Source organism: Lactuca saligna, chromosome 5, assembly GCF_052625555.1.
Source record: "Lactuca saligna cultivar CGN05327 chromosome 5, ASM5262555v1, whole genome shotgun sequence".
Classification (NCBI taxonomy): domain Eukaryota; kingdom Viridiplantae; phylum Streptophyta; class Magnoliopsida; order Asterales; family Asteraceae; genus Lactuca; species Lactuca saligna.
Window position 1 is genome coordinate 255,987,012 of NC_136421.1, and position 25,019 is coordinate 256,012,030.

Sequence of the window (25,019 nt, forward strand, 5' to 3'; positions counted from 1 at the left end):
AAGTACCTTCGACATGGAACTACACAGTTAGCTAACCCTCGAAAAAAACCCACTAGTGAATCTCACCGGAGAGTTGTCGTTGGATTGCAACCTTGGAGATGAATTGGTTACAGGAATCGATACCACTGATAGTGGTGGTTGTTTTCGATCATGTCTTAGGGGATGTTGAACAACCGAGGTGGTCATTACGGGGATGTGGCATTCGGCGCTACTGGAGTAGCTCAAGTTACAGAATTTGAACATGAAGCCTTAAAGTTTCGTTCCATCATCTTCAGAACACTTAGGCCCAAAAAACAACAAAAATTGGAAGGTGAAGAAACGAAATGACAAAACGAATACATCTCTGGTTTCTTCATGCCTTGTTACTCCTTCTGTACTCCCTACACCGATTTTTTCTCCATCTCGAGAGGGTTTAGTTGACATGGAAAAAGAATAATGGGGTGTTGATGGGTATGGATCAATGAAAGGGTTGATCAGACTTTGTTCTCCTTGAAATGATAAAGAAGATGAAGAATGCGAGACAAGTGAAGGCGATGTAGAGATCAGAATCGACGATCAGGATAAACATACATGTAACATCCATAAAATTTTAAACTTTCTCAAACCAACCAAAAATCATAATTGTTTACAGTGTAGATCTAAAAACAAGTTTAACATGAGAGTGTTTCCCAAAATCACAAAACACAACATGAGGAGGTACACGATCAAGCCTTTGCCTTCCCATGATCATTTGATGTACCTGCAACATAACCCAAAGCTATAAGTCCAAAGCTTAGTGAGTTCCCCTAAAGTACCAACACAACAAATAACACATATACAATAACAACATACTATAGGTCCAATCAACCACCGGGTTGAAATACCCCAGGCCTCTCAACCATCAGGTTGGAATGCCAACATACTATAGGTCTAATCAACCATTATGTTGGAATACCCCAGGCTCCTCAACCATCGGGTTAGAATCCCAACATACTATGGGTCCAATCATCCTCAGGATAATATACCCTAAGCCATCAACCATTAGGTTGGAATGCCCCGGCCTGTTGGCTTACGCACAAAGCAGTGAAGCCTCAGCCACTGATCAAACATGTGCATATAGTACAAATAAGCATACTATTAACCAACTAGCAGACAAATAAACAGATCTTACAGATCATTAAGCATAACATCATCCTATCTAATCGGATACCTATCTAACAAATCATTATAGCATAACATCATCCTATCTACCAGGATGTCGATCTAACAGATCTCAACATTAAAACAAACATGCATAACAGGATATCAATCCAAGGGCAGACATTGATGCCTTCTCCCTCAAGTACAGTGAGGAAAACTCACCTCGCATTGCTGAATCACACTGAAAACCTCTGTGTAATGACCCACAAATCAAGGGTAATATTCATTTTTATTATAGTCAAAACACAGATATCTTTTAATTCAAGTATTCCAAAAACATTGCTAACTAAAAACATTTATCAGAGTTCATCCCAAAATCACATAATGCGGAAAACACGGGTATGTGTGCTGCGATCAAGCTGAGCCCTTCATTTCCAAAACAATGATACATGAAACCATAAACAAAACTGTAAGCATGAAGCTTATTGATTTCCCTAGAGCATACCTCACACAACCACATAACCACATAATCCATATCAGTTATAACAACTACATAAACCATATCAATCACATAAGCAATATAAGCCATGCATAAGATGTCGTGGAAACCCTCCAAGGTCTTACACACATAATCACATAAACTGTATCCATTACACAATTCATGCATATAACATATAGGGATGCCCTGGAAACCCTCCAGGGTCTTACTCCAGGTGCCCTGGAAACCCTCCAAGGTCTTAGCCTATTGCCATGGGAACCTCTACATAGTCTTCACTAACTACCAATCAATCCATACATACAAACATATGAGCTAGACATGCAAACATATAAGGATGCCCTGGAAACCCTCTAGGGTCTTACACCGGGTGTCATGGGAACCCCCACATGGTTTTAGCCCAATGTCATGGGAACCCCCACATGGTCTTAACTAAGGATGCCATGGAAACCCTCTAAGGTCTTAAACCCTAGTGCCTCGGGAACCCCCCCCCCCCCCCCCGAGGTCTTTACCTAGAATGTCATGGAAACCCTCCAAGGTCTTACACCAAGGTGCCTTGGGACCCCCCCGAGGTCTTCCTTGCAAGTATCACAAAGACAACTAGCATACAAAATATCACACAATCAACTAGCATACAACATATAACCAATTGCCATGGGAACCCCCGCATGGTATCCACATAAATACATAATGTATCGATAGCACATTCCCAATAATCATCATAACTAAATAAATGGGTCGGCCTTGGTGCCTTCGACCTATTAGTGTGGTGAGGAGACTCACCTCATACTGCCGAAGTCCCGCGGATAAAACTCTAGCTGTTGGTTGACGAATTCCCGAATTGTCAACATCAAAACAACACCCAATTAATAATTGGGTTCCAATGCATAACCACAAATCCATACTTGGGGTAAGGAGACTCTCTTACCCCTAAAACTCTACCTGCTGGTTGACAGATGTACGCTCAGTGTACTCTGCATAGATTGGAATCACGCCAATGAAAACCTAAGCACATCGTATACGGTGGCCATGCAAAACTTGATTAAGAAATTATCCCATTTAGTCCAATGTCCAACTTTTAGATCTAGGTCCAAAGAGGTGTTCCAAACCATAAAGTTTCCAACTTTATGGTCATGCATGTCTTAATAAGGCCCAATATCAAGATTCTAGCTTGTCTTAACCACTTAAGATCCCATACATGCACCAAAAGAGCCAATATAACATTTTTATGACTTATTGCACCTTATTTCTTCATAAAGGACGGATCCTTTGGTATTATAGTAGCACATACTCATTAACACCAAGAAAAGGGACTAAGAACACATAATTTACAAATGGAAAGATCTAAAAGAAAAACAAGTCGAGATTGAAGCTTTATACCTTCTGGAGCTTCTCGAGAAGGTAAGAATCCCATATCCACAAGTTAATCCTTCACCAAGGCTTCTCTAAGAATCTTCTTCTTCCTCTAACACACCAAGTGAAGGGTTTTATACAAAAAATCTTATGTGTGCATGCAACCCTAATTTGGATCTATGTTTTCTCTATTAGACATACAACAAATGAACACAAAAGAAAACCCCAGCATGAATCTAAATTTATTGAAATACACAAATAAAAGATTAGAATACATACCTTTGTTTCTATATAGTAATAACAACTAGTTTCTTGAATTTCCTTGGCTCTTGAGAACAAGTACCACAATTATAGTACCTCTAATGGCTCACAGACACATTAAGTGAAAGGATGAATATGAGAGAAATGAGAGATGGTGGCTTGATCTAGAAATAGGTACTCATAGGGTTTCTTGAAGAGTTAGCCAAAAATCTAATGCCTAGGGGTCTTATTTATACTTGAGGCTAGGTAGGGTTTTAAAGTGGAAACCCTAATTCCTTAGCTTAGGCTCCAAGCAAGTCCATGGACATCCTTATCCTAATCCTTGGATGAAAACTCCTAGATACTTCTAGAGATTTCCGACCATGCTTAATAAGAGTGATCCAATGGCTCAAAGCCTCAACTATCAAATAATTAAAAAATAGCCCCTGCACTTTTAGTCAGTTCCTTTAATCCCAAAATTAATTCCAAATTAATTTATGATTAAATACTAATTAACAATATGATTTCCAATTAATATGTTATTCTTATAATATCTTAATAAAGCATATTTATGCCCCAGTTTATTATTTTTTATAATAAATCAGTCTCTCTCCTCAATAGCCATCCTATCTAGTTATCAGTGTGAATGCAACCCAAAAGGACCATGCTACTATCAAATCAAGTACATACCAATTATAGTTATGGCTTAGACACCGAATCCAATAATCTCCCACTTGGATAAGTCTAATAACTATAATTACAAGTACGACTTCAAAATCTGATTAGTAATCATAGCTCTCAAAAGCCGATGTCGAACTCTGACCTAGTTAATAATGTGTCCTTTAGATAAGGGATCATACAATCCTCCGTTCCAAAGACATGTAACGGAATCATTCTCAATGTCCAACAGTTTGTTTCCTAATTTCTGATTTATTTGATATGGAACTTAAATGAACACATCAGTTTAGTCCTTACTGGGCCTGACACATAATCCAACACAAAATCATCGAGGGACCCAAGATATCGCTTTTAATCCTCTTAGGATAAAAGGAATAGATAAACTTTGACTTATACTCTTGTACTATTTACTCATTAAATCGTACACAACAAGACATTTTATAACATCAATCTACTGATGCGTTTACGCATTATCAATGCACAACCAACTTGTAAACAACAATTCATATATCTCGATTTAAAGAATATATGATATTATCGTCTCATAATCACTCGTGTTAAATTCCATGAAGTGATTCAGATGAGCGTGGGTTTGATCCAATACTCAAATCTTATTTCAGGAGCACTCGTGAACGTTGCATCAAACCTTTGATATGTCTAAACACTTAGACAATCTACAAGCCAATTCATGATAGTCTAACCTCATAAATTACTTCCAAAGTATGATTGACTGTGGATAATTCGAATAATCCTATTATTCTGGAAGTAAAACATGCAAAAAAACAAAACACAAAATAAACAATTGACAAAAGACAGTAAACTTTACTTATAAATAAATCATCCATTACTTAATCATCAAATGTCAATTACATTTAAATTATTACAAGTTTCCAACTATCTATCTAACCACTAAAACTAATATCGTCCTATAGACCAATGCTCCTAGCATGCTAATGCTTAACTCTGCTTAGCCCCTTCGTAAGAGGATCTGTTAGGTTCTCCTATGACGATACCCTCTTGACTATGAGGAGTCTTTCTTCTACCCGATGTCTGTTGAAGTGGTGCTTTCTGTCGATGTGTCTGGATCTACCAGGATCCCTCAGTTCCTTGTTCAAGGCAACTGCTCCTTTGTTACCACAAAAAATCTCCACAGGCTCCTTTATGGATGACATAACTCCAAGGTCTCCGATGAAGTTCTTCAACCGTATCACCTCCTTCGATGCTTCTCTCGCTGCTATGTACTCTAAATCACATGTTGAATCAACCACAGTCTCCTGCTTGGAATTGTTCCAAGTCACTGATCCTTCATTCAGGGTATATACCCAACCCGATTGAGAGCGGAAATTATCTCTATCGGTCTAAAAGTTAGTGTCATTATACCATGTCGCTCTCAAGTCTTCACTTCCACCAAGTACGAGGACGTAATCCTTCGTCTTTCGTAGATACTTTAGAATGTCCTTTAATGCTATCCAGTGAGCCCTACCAGGGTTTCCTTGATATCGACTAACCATGCTCAAAGCAAAAGCCACGCCAGAGAAGTACACATCATATCATACATGATCGATCCAACAGCGGAAGCATATGACACTTGACTCATCTCCGCTATCTCTGCATCGGTACTTGGACATTGAGTCTTACTCAATTCAACTCCCCTTTCTTGGAATTTTCCACGTTGAATCGTTTCAATACTTTATCCAAGTAAATACTTTGACTAAGTCCTATTAGTCTTTTACTCCTATTTCTCATGAACCTTATCCATGGAATATAGGCAGCCTCTCCTATATCCTTCATAGCAAAACACTTCCCTAGCCAGGACTTAACCTCTTGCAAGGTCGAGATGTCGTTTCCTATGAGTAGTATGTCATCAACATACAAAAATAGAAAGCTAAATATACTCCCACTAGCCTTGAAATACACACATTACTCATCCTCACTTCTAGAGAAACCAAAATCTTTGACTTTCTCATCGAAGCAAAGATTCCATCTTTGAGATGCTTGCTTTAATCCATAAAGGGATTTCTCAAGCATGCATACTCTATTAGGGTATTTAGCATCCACAAAACCTTATGGCTGACACATGTAAACATCTTCAGCCAGCTTCCCATTAAGGAAAGCGGTTTTGACATCCATCTGTCAAATTTGATAATCATGAAACGCAGCGATTGCCAACATAACCCTAATAGACTTGATCTTGTCCACTGGTGAGAAGGTCCCATCATAGTCAACCCCTGGGGTTTAAGTAAAGCCCTTTGCAACCAGTCGTGCCTTGAATGTATGCACCTTACCATCCATGTTAGTCTTCTTCTTGAAGATCCACTTGAACCCAACTATCTTTCGACCTGGTACATTGTCAACCAAGTTCCAAACTTGATTGTCATACATGGATGAGATCTTGCTGTGCATTGCCTTTTTCCAATTTGCAGAATTTGGGCCCGCCATGGCTTCCTTGTAGTTAGTAGGATCGTCCAAATTTACCAGTGTACTATCACTGATAAACGTATCACCTTCCATAGTAATATGAAAACCATAAAACTCTGGTGTCATCCTAACTCGAGAGGAACGTCTTAGAGGTAATGACTTGTCAATTGGTTCAACATTAATCTCTTCCTCAAATTGAGTGCTAGTTTTAGAGGTTTCTTCATCGCTTGACTCTTGAAGCTCTTTAAGATCAATTTGCCTCCCACTGTCCTCTTGGCATATGAGTTCTCTCTCGCGAAAGACTCATCTCCGTTCTATGAAGACCACGTTCTCACTAGGTCTTACGAAAGCCTCGCAACCCTAAACCTTGATATGTGATAGCGAGGGAACCTTCCCTGTCTACATATCGTGAGGTGTTTTGGCAACCTTCCTTGTTGGGACTAGATTAAGGATATGTGCGGCAGTCTCTAAGGAATACCCCAATAATGAGATAGGTAACAAAGCTCGACTCATCATGGAACAAACCATGTCTAACAAGGTTTGATTGTGCCTTCCATCCATACCATTAAGTTGTGGTGTCCTAAGTGGCGTCAATTGTGATACAATTCCACATTCCTTGAGATAGTCATGGAACTCGATACTAAGATACTCACCATCTCGATCGAATCGTAGCATCTTTATCTTCTTGCCCAATTGATTCTCCATTTCTTGCTTAAACTCTTTGAACTTTTCAAAAGTTTATGACTTATGCTTGATTAAGTAGATATACCCATATCTGCGATAATCATCGGTAAAAGTCACATAGAAGCGATTTGCATCCCTTGTGGTGGATCTAAAGGGCCCACACACATCCGTGTGTATGAGATCCAATAATCCCTCACGTCTTTCACAAGAACCAGTGAAGGGTGATTTAGTCATCTTCCCAATTAAAGAAGATTCACATGTGTCATCCGACCTAAGGTCAAATGACTCTAACACTCCATCCTTCTAGAGTTGGACTATGCGTTTCTTATTGATATGTCCAAGACAACAATGCCACAAGCATGCCTTGTCCAAACCATTGGACGAATCAATATGCAACACATTATTTCCTAAGTTGTCTACAACCATCACAATTTCATATATATTATTACAAGGCAATGCTTCAGAATAAAAATACCATTTTAAAACTTTGGAAACATAACCTAAATAAGTTAGACATAAAACTTTGATATAACAAATCCAAATACCTTTAATCTTCAAACAAAATAACCAAAATTATGAATTAAATAGAAAAATCACTTCACTCATAACAATTAAAACATCCCAAAAATATAGACCAAATTTTTTGTTTTTAAATCATGAAAGAAAACCGATAACTCATAAAACAACATAATACAATCGCATGTCATGTATCTCAAACATCATATCAAGAATATTGTATCAAAATCATGTGTCAAAATATCAGAGTCTAAAATATCCCAGGCCGAAGATTGTGGTGTGTGCCATGCGACCATCCCGAGCCCTTCCCTTTGCTAGCAGAAGTACCTGAAACCAAAACTGAAAACTGTAAGAACAAAGCTTAGTGAGCTCCCCTAAACTACCACATACCCTAAACTAACACATAATAGCACATATTGGGCCTTTCCCACTACATCGGGCCCCGCCCAGCATTTGACGAATCTGACATTGGGCCCCGCCCTGCATCAGACCGAAATCCGGCATCGGGCCCCGCTCGACATCGTCCCCTACCATGCATTGGACCGAAGTTCGGTACACATATACCATAACAACAACACATAACACATAAACATATAAGATATAACAGGTAAAGCTTCCTCAGGCTAGCCCCGACATTGGACCAAATTCTGGAACACATAACACATAACATATAAGCTAAATCTTCATCGGGCTTGCCCCCGCATCAGACCGAAGTCTAGAACATACAAACAAGTACATGCAAGAATCAAAAAGACATCAAGCATACAACATTCCTCGGGCTTGCCCCAGTATCAGACTGGGGTCCGGAGCATATAAACTGCATCAGGCTATCCCCGACATCGGACCTAAGTCCGACATACACTAACATACATGAACATGCCGACATTGGTGCCTTCAACCCGTTCCTACTGGAGGAAAACTCACCTCTCAAACTGGATGTTGATCTCGTGCGTGAGGAATCTCTGTTGACTGCTCCCACGACTCCCCGACTAACTCTATACAACACTACTTAGTCATAAAACTGAAAATCCATCTAAGGATAAAATGACCATTTTACCCCTGGTCAAATTCAATGATCTGGTCAAAGTCAACATTCTGGGTTGACCAACTCGTCGAGTTCTATAACTCATAAATCCTTGAATCGCGACTCAACTCATCGAGTCATCCTCCGACTCGTTGAATCCTATCGAGCTGCTCATAGTCGTGACTTAGCGAATCAACTTAGAAACGATAAGCGTGAAAAATGACCTTTTGAAAGAAGATTATTTAGAATGAATAATCTTAACCAAGTTGTAGTGGTTGAAATAAGGATATCGGAGATATAAAGAATACCAAAATCCGAGTTATAACAAAGAAGTTATGATCTGTCGAAGTTTCGCGACAGAACCGACACGACGAGGTATGACATAAAAAGTGAATTTACGATAAAGTGATTTTTAGCATTAGTGATCTAAACGAAAGTCATAGTATTCGTTAAACCGAGAGCGTGCATAAAAAAATATCCAAATCTGACTTCGTATGAGGAAATTATGAATTTTCTAAGATTTGGCATAACAATATGCCGCCTGAAACTCGGATTTTAGATCGAGTGTTTTTTAGCCGAAAATACCTAAACGAGAATTGAAGATCTTGTTGGTAGTAGTTCAACGGTAAAAATATAGACAAAAACGGACATCAGATGAAGAAGTTATGAAATTTTAACGGACTTTTCTTGTCCCGACCTGTTAAAAATATAACTTTAATAATAAAGTCAAAATTTTCCGACGGAGTCCAAACGAAAGTTATAGAGCGTAATTTCACCTACGCGTGGATATAAAGAACGTCAAAAACGGAGTTCCTATGTCAAAGTTACGAATTTTTGAAGTTTTGTGCACAAACTTCGAGGTTGGTCCGAAGGAGTACGCCCAACGTACCGAATGAGTATGCCCAGCGTACTCGTGTGAGTGTTCACGGTTCGAGATTGGCCACATAGCCCTACTCCTTTGCATGAGTGCCACGTGTCGTAGCCTTGATGAGTCTGGAGTTATTCCTTAGTACGCCTCGCGTACCATGATGTACGTCCAGCGTACTAGTTGAATTAGTAGTATGCCCCGTGTACTCTGAATTTACGCCCAACGTAATTCGAGCTTTCAGCCCCTATAAATGGCGGACGATGCCAATCGATTTTTGGTTACAAACTTCCATTCTCCCACCCTAAACTTTCTTCAATATTGAAAAAATTACCCCAAGCCTATTATATCGTCCTAGCATCATAAGCAAGCCTTGGAGATCCCGAAGATCCAGAGAAAAAGAGTTTTCGAGCAGAAACTCTGTCCGCTTGAAGCCTGGTTTTTGAGAAAAACATCCCGGTTTCATCGAAGAATATTGTTTTTAGGGACGAAGTGTTCTCCAACCGTCGTCTTATCAAGTGAGTGTATAGTCACTTTCATCTTACATATAGATATGATGTATTTTATATAAAATATGTGCTATGTGTATATATGTTGTTTGTTTATTTGATATGAATGTTGAATGAATGTTTTATACAAGTTTTAAACTGTATATGTATTTTATATCTACAAATGTGTTGGGTAAAACATGAGTAGATGAAAGATTGTTTTATACAGATTCTAAACTGTATATATATTTTATATCTACAAATATGTTGGGTAAAACGTGGGTAGATAAAGAATGATGGATGAAATATGTTGTTGGCAGTTGCGTATAATAAACAACATTGACAGTTGTGCCAATTAGAAATAAATGATGTTGTTGGGCAGTTGCGCCTAATAAACAACATTGGCAGCTATGCCAATTAGGGAATAAATGATGTTGTTGGCAGCTGCGTCTAATAAATAATATTGGCGACTGTTCCAATTAGAGGATAATTGATGTTGTTAGCAGCTACGCCTAATAAATAACATTTGTAGTTGCGCCATAGGCATAGATGGACTTCGTGCTTATTTCTTAGGTTAATAATTAGGAAATGAATGAACGAGGAATAACTGATTTCTTAGGGTGAATCCTTAAGAGTAAAGAAGATAATGAGGGTTGGAAATTGGGTTGATTGTTTCATGTTTAAACATAATAAATAAATTTATTGTGGTTGATGAAATTAATAAATTTATTATTTGTGGGTTGAAAACCCTATATGTTCACCAGGCTCCCAAGCCTGATCCACTCACATTTTTATATTACAGGTAGTGGACACCGAGCATAGTCAAATGATGATGAGAGATTTTTGGATTATAGGTCAGTAGTTGTAAATAACTGTTGTAAGGCTTATAATGTACTTTTATGCTTTTGATTTGTATCAGAACATGACATCCCAAGGTTTTGATATAAAAGGAAAATATATATTTCTTTAAGAAATGTTTTGATAAATTTTTTTTATCAGGTTTTGTTTTGCGGACAAATTTCGTAACATCTTTTAAAAAGATTACTCTTATTTTATTTTAAAAGCATAAACTAAATCAGTCTTTTCTAGCCGAGAAATTTGGAGATGTCACATTACTGATGCGTTTTCATACAATCAATGTATAACCAACATACAGTGAACAAATCATATCTTTAGGTTTGAAGAATATAAGATATTGTCGTCTTATTATCAATCGTGATAAAATCCATGAAGTGATTCAAATGAGCGTGGGTTTAACCCAATACTCGAATCTCATTCCAGGAGCACTCATAAATGTTGCAACAACTTTTGCTATGTCTAAACACTTTAAACATCTACAAGCCCAATTCATCATAGTCTTGATTCATACCTACTTCCAAAGTATGATTGGCTGTGGAGAGTTTAAATAATCTAGTTATTCGGGAAGTCAAAAACATGCAAAGTGAAACACAAGAATAATACTAAGCATATATGGCCCCAACCACGTTTGAGAGTAAATAAAACACCTTTGATTTAAACACCATATTGATTACTCATTATTCATTGTATAATGTTTTGAATAATCACCTTTATACTTGAATAAAAAGCAATAGTCATGCCATGCTCCAAGCATGCACATTATGTTTGTCTATGATCCTTACTTTGTGGAATAGATCAATTGAACATAATTCTAATGATTCTCATTTCACAATCCCAAATCTTTATCGTAAACGTAAGAATTCCAAATTCCTGCCATTTACCGAAATCTGTTAGATTCTAAACTTATATGTATTGATCCTCTTGTAATGACTATGCACAAAGTCACAAAGACTTGTCAAAAAACATTACATAGTATTCCAATGGAGATCAATTCCATGGAAACAAAGTCTCAAATTCAAAGTACATTCCTTTGAACATTCTTCTTGCATTGAGTTTTCTAATCTTACATAGATTTAATGAATAACTTTCACCTATGAAGCCATTCTGACTATCACTTTTGAATAAAAGTTGCCTACTTTCAGAATATTTCAATATGGTACTTTCCAAAAATTTACATCATACTTCCAACTGTCCATGAGCAACCAATCTTTGGTAAACCTCAGATTGTCCTCGACATTTGCTTAATCTCGGTCATATCCGGTTCTATTCCTTTTTCCCTCTTAATAGCCTAGACACTTGGGAAATTTAGAACGGATAAATATTATAACACATGCAATCAATACTATATATGAAGCATACGGGACACGATTCATGATGTCTCACATAAAGACACAATACTTGGCCATTCTTTTTGCTACAATATTTTTATAATTTGCCATGTTCTCATAATTCGAATTATGAATAGGGATGTTGTAATCATAATTGAATTATAGAACACAAATAATGTAATCATGACTAAATTTGATTAAAATCTCACAATCTAAGCTTTTAGATTTGAAATGAAGTATGAATTCCTCTCCCTTAATTATAGAAATACAACCTTTTCAACCCTTACAATTTCACGAATTAAAACTTTTGTTTTCTATAATTAACATTGCTAACTTGCAATATTTACCATAATTAATTATGCTCCCACTAGCATAATAATTATTATCTTACTAGCATAACACTTATGCTCCTACTAACTCTGATCATGTACTTATAAATCAACTAGAATTCTAGAAATCAATACTTTATTGACTTTTATTACCAAAGTTCAGATTTCTGATATGAGATGTTTCGATAAAACTTTATCTTAGCTTCTCAAAATCATACACCTCTCCTTAGATAGCTCACATGTGTGTTTAAACAATTATGAAGAGGGATGTCGTAATCATAATGTTTAGACATTTTGCCATTCTCACAATTCAAACCATGAAGAGGGATGTCGTAATCATGATCGAATTTAAGAATGCAAATATCACAATTGCTATCTCCTTAAAATCTTCTCAGTGAAAGCATTTCCTCACCATCATTTTCATGAATCGAAGAGAAATCTTATGACACTTAGATTTTATGGTGTATGTGTTCCTATCCACGTGAATTTGTCAAAACCATAATTACAAGACAAGGTTAGTGACAAACTCAAACTCATATGGATTGAACTTGTTGAATCTTAACTTCTTTGCACTTGGAAGCACAAGGCTTACCTTTGCTTCCAAGTTGTTATGCAAGCAATTAAGAACTTGTAGAACTCATGTGCATAGTTAACTTTAACTGGAATAGGCACAGAAATAAGAATATGTCAACACGATAGGTTACAAACCTCAGGTTGTGCGCTAGTGATACACTACAGGTTTTCTTCTTGATTAGTTCTTGAAACTCTCTCAGGATCTTCTAGACTCCCACTGTCCTCTTGACATATAAGACTCTCTTTTTCCAAAAACCATTCCTTGACAAACAAATATTCAAGAGATAGTGCAGATTCTTATCAAGACAAACACTTCACACAATTGGCCTTAGTTGGTCTTTGTTTTATCCAAAACGTCACAACTTACCAATTTCAAATGTACAAGAGTAGAAAACATTTTACTCTACATTTGACAAGTGTTATAAACTTTCTTTAAGATATGTCACTCAAGTTACATTCTTGGAGTATGACTCTAAGAATTGCTTTGGAACGAAGTATGACTCATCTTCTTGATTTAACCACTTCAACAATTTATGACTCTTCTTCTTAGCCATAAGAATGCACTAAGATGTCCTTAGAGGATAAATTGTGATATGGTTTCATAATCATTAAGACAATCATAAAACATGATACTAAAGTACTCTCCTATATTTTTAGATTTGAACAACTTTTATCTTTCTGCCTGATTTGATTCTTCTCATTCGTTATGCCATACATTGAAACTTTCCCAATGTTTCATAATTGTACATAAACTTGTAAGTATAACCATATTTACTAAACTTTAGTAAATCATGACGAACATCTTATCGATCTTTGTGGTGGACTTGACCAGTGCACAAGAAAGTGTACTCGATCCCATAGTCCTTCAATTGACTCACATGTACATGTGAACAAAGAATTCGTCTTAATTTTCCAAAGATGAAAATTCTCATTCATCATACAATACAACTTGCATGATTCCAAGTTTCGGTCCAATCGAAACTTGTGTGATGGAATCTTTCCTTATTTGGTAAATTTAGACACTACCACAAATGAAAGAATCAAATTCATATTCCCAATACTGCTAGAAACATACAAACATCAAATTCACATAAATGCCATTGCGAGGAGATATAAAATAAACCGAAACCAAAATTTTATTTAGTTATAAAATGCGGAAAATCTTTTCCTTACAATGCAGTTACATGTAAAAAAACTATGCTATTACATATTTCCTAGCAATCTATCATAACTCCTAAGCAGCAGCTCAAAAATCCGATCTTCGAACCATGCGATTAAAATCCATCTTCACGACCAAATTCAACATACTCTTCTTTTAAGCTTCCTTTCTTTTAAATGATCCTAAAAAACATTAAAATGCAACCTAGTCACATCATGTATTAAGAATCATCAATTAGGAACTTAATTGAGTTAGATAGTGGACTTACCTAAAGCAGAGTCAAACTTTTTGATTCTACCTTCTCTAAAATCTTTCAGGTAGTCAGGTTAGCTTTGCAACCAATGCCCCTTCTCTTGGCAATAGAAACATATAGACTCTTTGAGAATGGTACACGAGACTATCTCAGACTTAGCCTTTCTCTTTGCCTTTTGGTCAACCGGGTTGACCATGGTCGATCCCTTTCCATTGGGAAGAGAAGACTTTTCTGGACTTCCAATGTTTCTATTGTCAATGCCCATGGAAGTTTGAGAAGTAGATCTTCCACCCAAATTTGCTTTTCCAGTGCGCCAAATCATTGCTAATTCAGCAGCAACAAGCAAATAGGTAAGATCAATAAGGGTCATATCGTGGTCTGTCACATAGTAGTCCTTAATGAACTCACTATATGGCTCAGGAAGTGACTGAAGAACCTAGTCAATAGCCAACTTCCTTGGGAAAATGACACCCAACATTCTCAGCCTATCAGTGTGCCTTCATCCTAAGACATGTGTGCACACTGGCCTTCCATCTTCATGTTTCATTGCAAGTAGGGCTTAAGTGACCTTGAATTTTTCAAGTCTTCGAGCTTGTGGGTCAGGGAGAATAATTGGAGGAGGTGGAGGAAGAGAAGTATGATTTCCATGATCCAACCACGGGACATCATCTTCATTAGGAAAGCTTGTTCCAAGGGATTTAGGAAGACCATAGTTGTCTGAACTAGACATCTACAATGGGAGAAATTCAAGTTAGTTGATTTAAGTCCTTAATATAACACCCAATATGAAATATTAAGGGTAGGACCCAACACAATATTTCATAACTCAGAAGAGAGATGTCGTAATCCAAGCCACAAAATATTTGAAGGTAGGCAAATGACGATTCACCAATTTCCACCATGAAAAACGAAACTAGGTATTAGGTTTTAATTGGATTGAAACTCCTAGATCTTTTGAGATTCATTAAACTTTTCAATGGCATGTTTAAATCTCGATTTTTCCCTCTTAAGTTTGTGATTGGGATGTCGAGGATCACAAACAATGTGCGAATAATCATGCAGATTAACTTTGTACCCTTAATTTTATCACCTAATCGATGTGTCGATTACCCACATGCGCTTCACCGATCTATGATAAACATTAAGTCACCCTTTTCCACTCTTACTAGTCCATGTTAGTGTGACGGTTACCCACACATGCTCCACCAATGACTTGGTAATGTACAAAGTGTAATTTCATGGATTAGCACCAAATTCACATTTTCCTAAAGTAACTAAGATTGAGAATTTATAAAAGGTTTAGTTACTTTATATTTATCATTATACTTATAATGAGAATTACAGTCCTTGTCCTACCCGTTCGGCTAACAACCCTCCACCAGTCAAGGAAGCGGTAGGTGAGAGTGGACACCCATTAAGTTGCCATTTTATAGGCAACAACCTTATACTCCCTTATAGACCGGATTCGTAAATAAGGCCTACTAAAGATAAGACCGACTTGCTCTTATATATATATGTGTGTATATATATATATATATATATATATATATATATATTAACTTATAATACTATAAAGTATAAGGGTTGAATTTTAACTTTTAAAACTCTAGGGTTTGGAATTAAAGTGTATGTGAGACTTTACAAATTCCAACACTTGAGGTCAAGTTTTGAAACTATTCAAAAACTTTTCATTTCTATAACTTATGAGTTTTAATGGTTTTTAAAGAAAAAAATTTTGGAATTCCATACTTTAGGACAAGTTCTGGAGTCCATTAATTGACATTTAGATCAATAATTACACTAACAAACAATTTGCAAATAATTCCTATGATCTACTAAAACTCATAAGTATGAACATTTATATCAACAATTTCAAGAATCATACAAACATATATAAAACTTGAAAATTTGATGATAACCATTGAAAATGGATTTGCATAATCATTACCACACCAAAAACAGGCTTTATAAGTCCAAAACAGTTTAGGGTAATGATTCTAGTCCATTTCCAGCAACAAAACTCGAAAATCTACACATGGCCTCCTATTCGCCGAGTGCAAGATCCTACTCGATGAGTGAGATGAGTTTATACTTGGACTCATCAAGTCCCCCTGTGGACTCGTCGGGTCCACTGAACAGTGAACAGATTTTCGACTTTTTAAAGCATTTGACATCAAGTATAATGAAAACAAGCTTAGGCTCTGATACCACTGAAGTGTTTTGAGCATTTTAACACTCCTATGGTGTACATCCAACCCTAGAAACCTTGGATCTATGTTTTCTCTATTATACATGCAAATATGATTTTTCCTAGGTTCTCATCCTAACTAACATACCATGGGGTACTTGTAATATAAAACTTAGAAGGATGACATACCTTTTTCTTGTGGTTGATTCCTTGGAGCTTCAAGAGCCTAGCACCAATAATGTGGATGCCTCAAGTGGAATCACAAATAACCAAAACACCTTGGAAAACTTGAGAGAATGATAATTACACTAGAAATCAACCCACTCTTGTTTACTCACACACTAGTGCCATTTCATGTGCCAAATACATCTTTATATAGTATGGAGGATTAGGGTTACATCCATGTAAACCCTAATACCCATGACCTTTCATTTCCATAGGATGCATGGGTTAAAAACTCCATGGACTATCCATACAAGCTTAGCCCAACCTAAATGAACTTGGCCCATCCTATATATAAGAGTTTGTATTTAATTAGTTCCTTTTGATCACTAAATTAATTCTTTATCAATACTAATTAAACAATATGATTTCATATTAGTATATTATAACTTATAATATATTAATAAACCATAGACATACTATTCTTAAAAGACTAACCATACAAATTGTTCCGGTGAAGTGCAACCTAAATGGACCATGCTACTCTCGGGTCGAGTACATACCAATAATAGTTATGGGCTTAGACATCTAATCCAACACCAGATAGACTGAGGACCTGAGTCAGTCCAGTCAGACTGATGGCTCATTATGCATGTTGTATCTGTTTGCTTATATGTTATGTGATATGGTTATGTCTCTATGACGTTGGTATTTTAGGGGTAACTCACTAAGCCTTCGAGCTTACATTTATCGATTATTGTTTTAGGTACTTCTGATGATAACGGGAAGGCGAAGGCGTGATCGTGCACCTCCTTATATTTTCCTGATTGATTATGGGGATACTCTGATGTCTACACTATTTTGAAAATAAATTGTAATGACTTAATGGTTTTAAATGTTATAAAAAGTTTTAAATTGGCTTGAATTTTTGGGATGTTACATCATGCATAAGTTAAGACCATTTTCATGGAAGTAGTTTATCATTTTTGGAGTTTGAGCTTACGTGGTTCATGCAAAGCCATCAAGTAAGCAACTTTATGGTTTAAGACGTTGAATAGGACTTGGTCTATAATTGTAGCTTCTAGAGTAGAGTATTAAGCACTTATTGGAAAAGTAGCTTAACAGAGGAGTACGCTAGGCGTACATGCAAGTACACGCAACGTACACCACCTTCAGCCAGTACGCTTAGCGTACAAGGGAGTACGCCCCGCATACTCATCAGTTATGGGCTTGGAGTGTTTTGGGCCTCGGTTTGGGCCAGGTAGTGGACTTTGGGCCTTAGTGGACCATCAGAATGCCAATTGCTTGGATTAGAATAATTGGTTGGGCCTTAAAATAAGTCTATGTAGAGATTTAGGCCCAATTTGGAAAATTGGGCCATATGTTGGACCTTGTTGACTATTGGGCTTTTGGGCCTTCAAGGTGTGATTTTGGGCCTTGGTTGTGAACCAACCCAGGTTAGGGGTAAAATGGTCCATTTACCCCAAGTGTAGATTATGGTTGTGTATTGTAACCCAATTATTAATTAGGCGTCATTTTGATGATTAACAGTTCGGGAACCTGTCAACCAACAGTTAGATTTTATCCGCGAGACTTCAGTAGTGTGAGGTGAGTCTTCTCACCATACCAATGGGTCTAAGACACTAAGGCCGACCCATTTTATGATAGTTGGTATACTTGTTGTGTAGAGGTGTGTGGCATATTTATGCAGTGATATGTGGTAGAGATAGCATTTACGACTAATGGTAGAGATAACCTTTATGGCTAAGGGTATAGATAACCTTTATGGCTAAGGGTAGAGATAGCCTTTATGGCTAATGGTAAAGATAACCTTTACGACTAATGGTAGAGATAGCCTTTATGGCTAAGGGTAGAGATAGCCATTATGGCTAAGTGTAGAGATAGCCTTGTGGCTAATGGTAGAGATAACTTTTATAGCTTATTGATATGTGATATGTGGTAGAGGTATCTTTTATATCTAATTGATATGTATTATGTGGTAGAGATGGCTTTTATAGCTGATTGATATGTGATATGTGGTAGAGGTCGCTTTTATAGCTAATTGATATGTATTATGTGGTAGAGGTAGCTTTTATAGCTAACATGATATGATATGTGATATGTGGATTGTGTGTTTGGTATGCTCTAGGAAACTCACTAAGCTTCGTGCTTACATGTTTGTTTGTGGTTTTGGGTATCATTGTTTTGGAATGGAAGGGCTCTGCTTGATCGCATTGCACACACCCATATTTCCGCTATATATGATTTTGGGATGAACTTTGATGAATGTTTTACTTAATGATGATTTGAAATGTTTGGGACAAATGGTATCAATGTTTTAGCTATACTAAAAATGAAATTTTTATCCTTGATTTTTGGGTCGTTACATCATCCCCAAAAAACCCTCACATGGAGCAGTAGGCATTTGAAGATTTGACCGCTACCAACACCAAACTGTCGACATCAGTGTGAACCTCATCGACTGCGATATAAGTGTGAACCTCATTGTCATCGCTGGACATTAACCTCTGTTTTGGAAACCATAACTTTGACAACAGATTTAACAAAAATGATATAGGAGACAAACGATAACAATAAAGAGTGATCAGGTGGTGGTTCATCTATGGCATAGCAAATCGAAGCACACATGTTGGGGAGATGGAGGGAGAAGTGGCGAAGATGGTGGTAATTGACAAGGATGACGAAGCTTTGGTGTTCGTCATCAGAAAATGGAAAACGAGAATTAAAAGAAGAAGAATAAAAAAAGGAAGAGGACAATTATAGGGGTTGTATTGGAGTTTTGGAGTTTGCCGGATGTCTTGGTTTCTGATGAAACACATACACACGTCGCTTGTTATGATTTTCATTGAAAAAATACATTCCCCCATAAAGAAGTCTGTTATGGTTTCTGGAAAGAATAACGGCCGCTGACAGTGGTTTATGGCAAGAATGATGGCCGCCAACGGTGGTTCCGGATAGAAGAGAATTGCATCGGTTATAGAGGTGGAGTTGGTGATGAATGGGCTTCTCTCCTCACTACTATAATAAAGATAGAAAAGGGTTGGATTATTTATTTATTTGCTAGTTATAAGATCCATGTATTACATATTTTAATTTTTTTTAAAAAAAGTTAAATATAAATATCAAAATATTTGAGAACTTTGAATTTATAAGAAAACAAGACAAATAATGAATTATTATAATAAAAGTGTTATTTATCTTTTATATTTAAACAATAGTTTAAATAAATAAAAGAAGGTTTAATTTTGAGAATATTGAAATTAAAAGATAAGTTCATTATGAAATTGATATCAATTTATTACTACATTTATTATTAAAACATTATTTGGAATTTAATAAAACAGAAAAACTCATAAAATGACATATGGAAAAAAAATCAAAATAACCATAAAATAACATTTGACAAATTGAATGAGAGTGTGGCAAGTGACAAAAAATATTTATTTACTAGAGAGGAAAGAATTTGTTTTAAGATAAAAAAAATGTAAATTAAACTAATTAAAGTATTACAATAATTAAAAAATGGAAAAATAAATTATAAGGGCATAAAAGTAATTTCAAATGTATAAGAACCAAAATCACTAAAAGATTCAAACTTGGATGATTGATGTGCTATCAATTTTTTTTTATCAAAACTATAGAATTTTGACAACCACATACATTATTTTGGCAATTTTGTCTTTTTTTGTAATTTTGTCTTTTTTGGATCAAAATAAATTATTCATTTTGTTTGAATAAATCTACTCTAATAAATATATTTTTTTTTTATTACATGTCATACTCTCATTCAATTTGTCAAGTGTTATTTGTGGTTATTTTGAATTAATTTCTTTTCCACATGTTATTTTATTGGTTTTTTTAATTTATTAAATTTCACATAATATTTTTATATAATAATTACAATAAATATTATAATAAATGAATCTCAATTTCATTAATGAACTTACCTTCTTATTTTAAAATTTCAAAATTAAAACTTATTAGTTTATTTTGTTTGTTTATACAAATTTAAATGATAAAAAAATCAATTTAATAACTCATTATCTTTCTTATTTTCTTATAAATCCAAAATTCTTAAATATTTAAACATTTAAATTTATTTTTTTAATTACCCTGTAATATATAGGTATTACACCTCCTATTAAATACACAAACTCTCTAAAATTAATCGCTAACTTTTTCCATCGTGATCCAAATTTTAGAAAGCGAAAAAGAGAGGATAACTTGAAATATAAGTTTACTATTGACCAAATTGCAAAAATGGTCCTCAAGGTTTGTGAAATTGTCATTTGGATCCAAAAGATTTGGGCTTGTCGTGTCCAAAACAAGATTTTTGTTACATTTTTTGTCTATTTTTTTTTTAAATACATGAAATAAATGTTTTACCTTTTTTATTTTGTTTTTTCATTTTCCTTTTATTGCAAAAACTAGAAAAAAAGCTCTTTAAAACAGCAATTATAAAAAAATAAAAATAAAATACTATCCCTACTCCTATCCCAAAACCACTCCTATCTCTTACAATGCTTATCTTCGAGAGAACATCACCACCGTTTAACGCCATCACTACCATTAAGGGTTTGAAAACCCTAGCATCGATTTATGGCGATACAAGGTTACTGATGAATATAGTAGCGACTCCATGTCCAAAGTCTGAAAACCCTATATTTGTTTTTCTTTTTTCTTTCTCATTGAAAAACCATAAGTGACTTTGGGTTGGACATTTTCGACAACGAGGTGGTCTGACCTAGTGGATATGATCTCTGATGGTGCTTGTAATCTCTGATCGTCGCTATAATTTTAGAGAGATGTGATTAATTTTTTTAATTAAAAAATAAATGAAAAGAAAAGTAAAAAACAATTAAAAACGGAAGTCTTTTTATATTTTGGAGGTACTAAAAGCACAATTAAAATCCTATTTTGAACTAGTGGTGTTAGACTTAAAATGTTTGGACCAAAATGGGATTTTTGACAAACAAAAAGGACTATTTTTGCAATTTTGTCGACGTTGTCTTTACTATAATTTATTGTTTTATAAATAGATTTAAAAAAAAAAAAAATTTATAATATTGAATACACGTTTTTTTGTATGGTTGTGATTTACACGAGCAAATTAACGCCGATCCATTACAACAAGCAGAAGCCCACCGGAAAATAACACACAACGCAAGCCCTTTCCTAATTCGATCACCGGCGATTCTGAGTTCCGACAGCCGAAGAAGTTCGCCGGAAAATATGGCGAAAGATATCGAAGAAGGAGAGACGTCGCAACCGATAACTACTGCCACCTCCAGTTCATCAAACACGACCGGCACCAACCCCAAAATCAAGGCCAAACCCGACCCGGTACTCGCTACATGTCGGTGTTTCAGCTTCGTAACCGTCATGGCTTCTGTTCTGTGCATTATCGTTAATGTCCTGTCTGCCATCAGATCTTTCAAAAACGTTTCAGATGTACGCCGTTGATCTATTTCTCTTTCCCTACACACAGATAGTAAAACATTTCTAGCTAAAATCGTCGTGATATTACGTATTTTGCAGATATTTGATGGTATATTTCGATGTTATGCCGTGATCATTGCGGTTATTGTGATTGTCGGTGAGACAGAGTGGACATTCATCATCAAATTCTGGAAGGTTGTCTCGAATCTCGATTTTCTTTTTACCTGCCTACAGTCTATATGAAACACTGTATACATTCTTGATGGAAATATTATCCCATGCTACTTTTCAATTAACATCAAGGGCTACTTTGCTTGATTTCTGCCCTTCTTATGCGCCAATAGTGGTTCAATAATAAAGAATCAACACATGAATAGTTAAAATCCTCCAATCTAGTCACGTATTTTATCAATCTGGAGATGATTTCAAACTCTTAAGAGCTTAATGGATTTGCTGATTGAAAATCGTGTGTTTCAGGTACTGGAATATTGGGCTGGGAGGGGCATGCTGCAAATCTTGTAAGTCTATATTTACATGTACTTTACCTTTTATAGACTTATATGTTATATCATCCACCCTATAGTTTAAAAGTACCAAATTATCTGCAGTATTGTAATTTATATCATTGTTATATTTTCAGTGTTGCTGTTATGACAAGAGCTTATCCTGATATATATGGAGAGAGGCATGAGATGCTCCTTCTTCGGGACATTGCAAGTTACATGCTCCTTGCTTGTGGATTCATCTATGTTCTTTCAGTAAGACAAAATGAAATATATATATATATATATATATATATATATATATATATATATATATATATATATATATATATTTCATTGTTTTTATGTCCTTATGCCTTTTTAACTTCAAAAAACTTTCATTCTAAATTTGGAATTTTTGTAGGGTGTCCTCTGCCTTGGTTTTCTCAAACGTGCTCGCCAAAACAAAGAAGTATCATCACAGCAAGCCATTAAAGATCTGCAGGTAAGTTTGGTTAGAACATCTGAATTGGTGTGCTGAATGATGAAAATGACCATTTTACCCTTGTGTATAATTTCTTTCAACCTTTTCCTTATTGAGACGTGGTAATATTGTAGGATCTTGAGCGTCGCAGAGCAGAACTTGAGGCACTGCTCATTGTTGACACCCCATGATGCTGCAAGTATCAATTTCTATACTGAAAATTTTTATCTAGATATAAATTTGTTGTTTCTTTTATGTGATAAATGGTAGGGAGATGCCGATTCTTTAGCTTTGTGTGCATGAAAAAAAATGGATTTTGATCTCTTGCTTTTCAAATTTGGATGTAATTAGCATTGTTGATGCTAGAATGTTGCTATTAATTCCATGTGCTTGCTTTTTGGTTTTGCAAATGTTGTGATTTTAGTTGGACAAAGGGTAGAAATTCAAATGTTTGATTGATGAGGTTTATTTTGGCCTCAAGTGGTATTAGAATCTTAATTTAGATTTTAGCTCATTTATTTTACTGAGATTTTTTTTTAGTAATGTATATATTCTCCTCATTTGACATAAATATTTCTAGAAAGAGAGAAACTTCATGAGCGTTCGTAACCATTCCATAACTTAAAGAAATGGAATGATTCTCATTAATCAGATATTGTAAGTTCTCATTTGTCAAGTGTTTTTTTTGCTCGAAAATTGGTAGATTTAGTCCATAACTTTTAAAGAGACTTTCCAACGATAAGGTTAATTTTGACCTCAAGTGGTATTAGGATTTTAATGATTATAGGTAGGTAGGCCTTTTAAAGAAATTGAAATGTTAATTTCTACAAATACAAGATGTCAATAAGATAAGTGAATGCATCTATAATACCTCGGATTGTTATATGAAATTATATTGTAATTGTCAAAGCGAATTGCTATAGAGAAAACACTTGTATCATTCGACGATGATCCATAAAGCAAGTTGTTGTCTCTATCTACGTATTCTAATTTATTCTCAAATATTGATGATCATAACTCGTTATTGACTATTATGAAGAATAATTTGGAAATGAAAAGAAAATAGAACTCTGAAGAAACGAAGTTAAATGAAATATGGCAGGATGAACATTCACTGTTCATCTTAGTGTTACACGATTGAAGAATTATTTTGTAGAAGGAAGAATCGATGAATTTGCAATTGTACTTGCTAAAGGAATGAGCGATACCCTATAATTGTGCTCAATTCTTGAATGGATACATGTTGAAGAAGCATGGATTGGGACTAAAATCATGAAATTATTGATGATAAGAAGTGTGAAGATGATCAAATGGGATCTTCTTATGATGTTATTATCGTTGGAATTTAGAAATGTGTTCATCGATAAAAACAAGTTATTAACTTTACAAATGTTGCGTAGGCCTATTGAGTTGCACACAAAGTACAATCTAAGTTAAAATTAGGTATAGTGATAGAGGGTCTAGTTTGTTATTCATCATCAATATGATGGTTTAATTATGGATATTTGATTATGCCTAGATAATTAGTTTTTCAGTTATTGGTGATTAACTAATTAATTCAAATATTGTTTGGATGGCAAGTCAGATAATTAGGGTTGACATGGAAAAAACTTCTATTGTCCTCTTTTTCCCCTCTTCTCCTATGATCTATTTTCTCCCTCCTTTGCTTTTAACCGAAGAAACACACATACACATTGTTTTTACTTAGGCGGCATTTGGTTCACAAAATGTTTTTGAAGGAATTGGAATCTATTAAGGAATTATAATCTGTCTTGAATTGAAATCCAATTCAATATTCTGTTTGGTTAGCAGTAAATGGAATTTGAATCCAATTTTATATTTTGTTTGGTTGGCGGAAAATA

General features: G+C 35.4%; 1 protein-coding gene across 1 annotated transcript; it reads left to right on the top strand.

The window, feature by feature from the left end:
* Nucleotides 1–21,823: 21,823 nt before the first annotated feature.
* On the top strand, nucleotides 21,824–23,567 carry LOC145047449 (vacuole protein). The gene is made up of 6 exons (XM_078995719.1): nucleotides 21,824–22,203; nucleotides 22,291–22,386; nucleotides 22,669–22,709; nucleotides 22,832–22,949; nucleotides 23,098–23,178; nucleotides 23,292–23,567. The coding sequence occupies exons 1-6, from the start codon at nucleotides 21,985–21,987 to the stop codon at nucleotides 23,346–23,348; spliced, it is 612 nt and encodes a 203-aa protein (XP_078851845.1). The 5' UTR covers nucleotides 21,824–21,984; the 3' UTR covers nucleotides 23,349–23,567.
* Nucleotides 23,568–25,019: the final 1,452 nt, after the last annotated feature.

Bases quoted from the DNA above. Each gene is read 5' to 3' on its own strand.
- LOC145047449 (XM_078995719.1), top strand. From the start codon at position 21,985: ATGGCGAAAGATATCGAAGAAGGAGAGACGTCGCAACCGATAACTACT. The intron at 22,204-22,290 runs GTACGCCGTTGA...CGTATTTTGCAG, and splicing joins CTTTCAAAAACGTTTCAGAT to ATATTTGATGGTATATTTCG. The intron at 22,710-22,831 runs GTAAGTCTATAT...TTATATTTTCAG, and splicing joins AGGGGCATGCTGCAAATCTT to TGTTGCTGTTATGACAAGAG.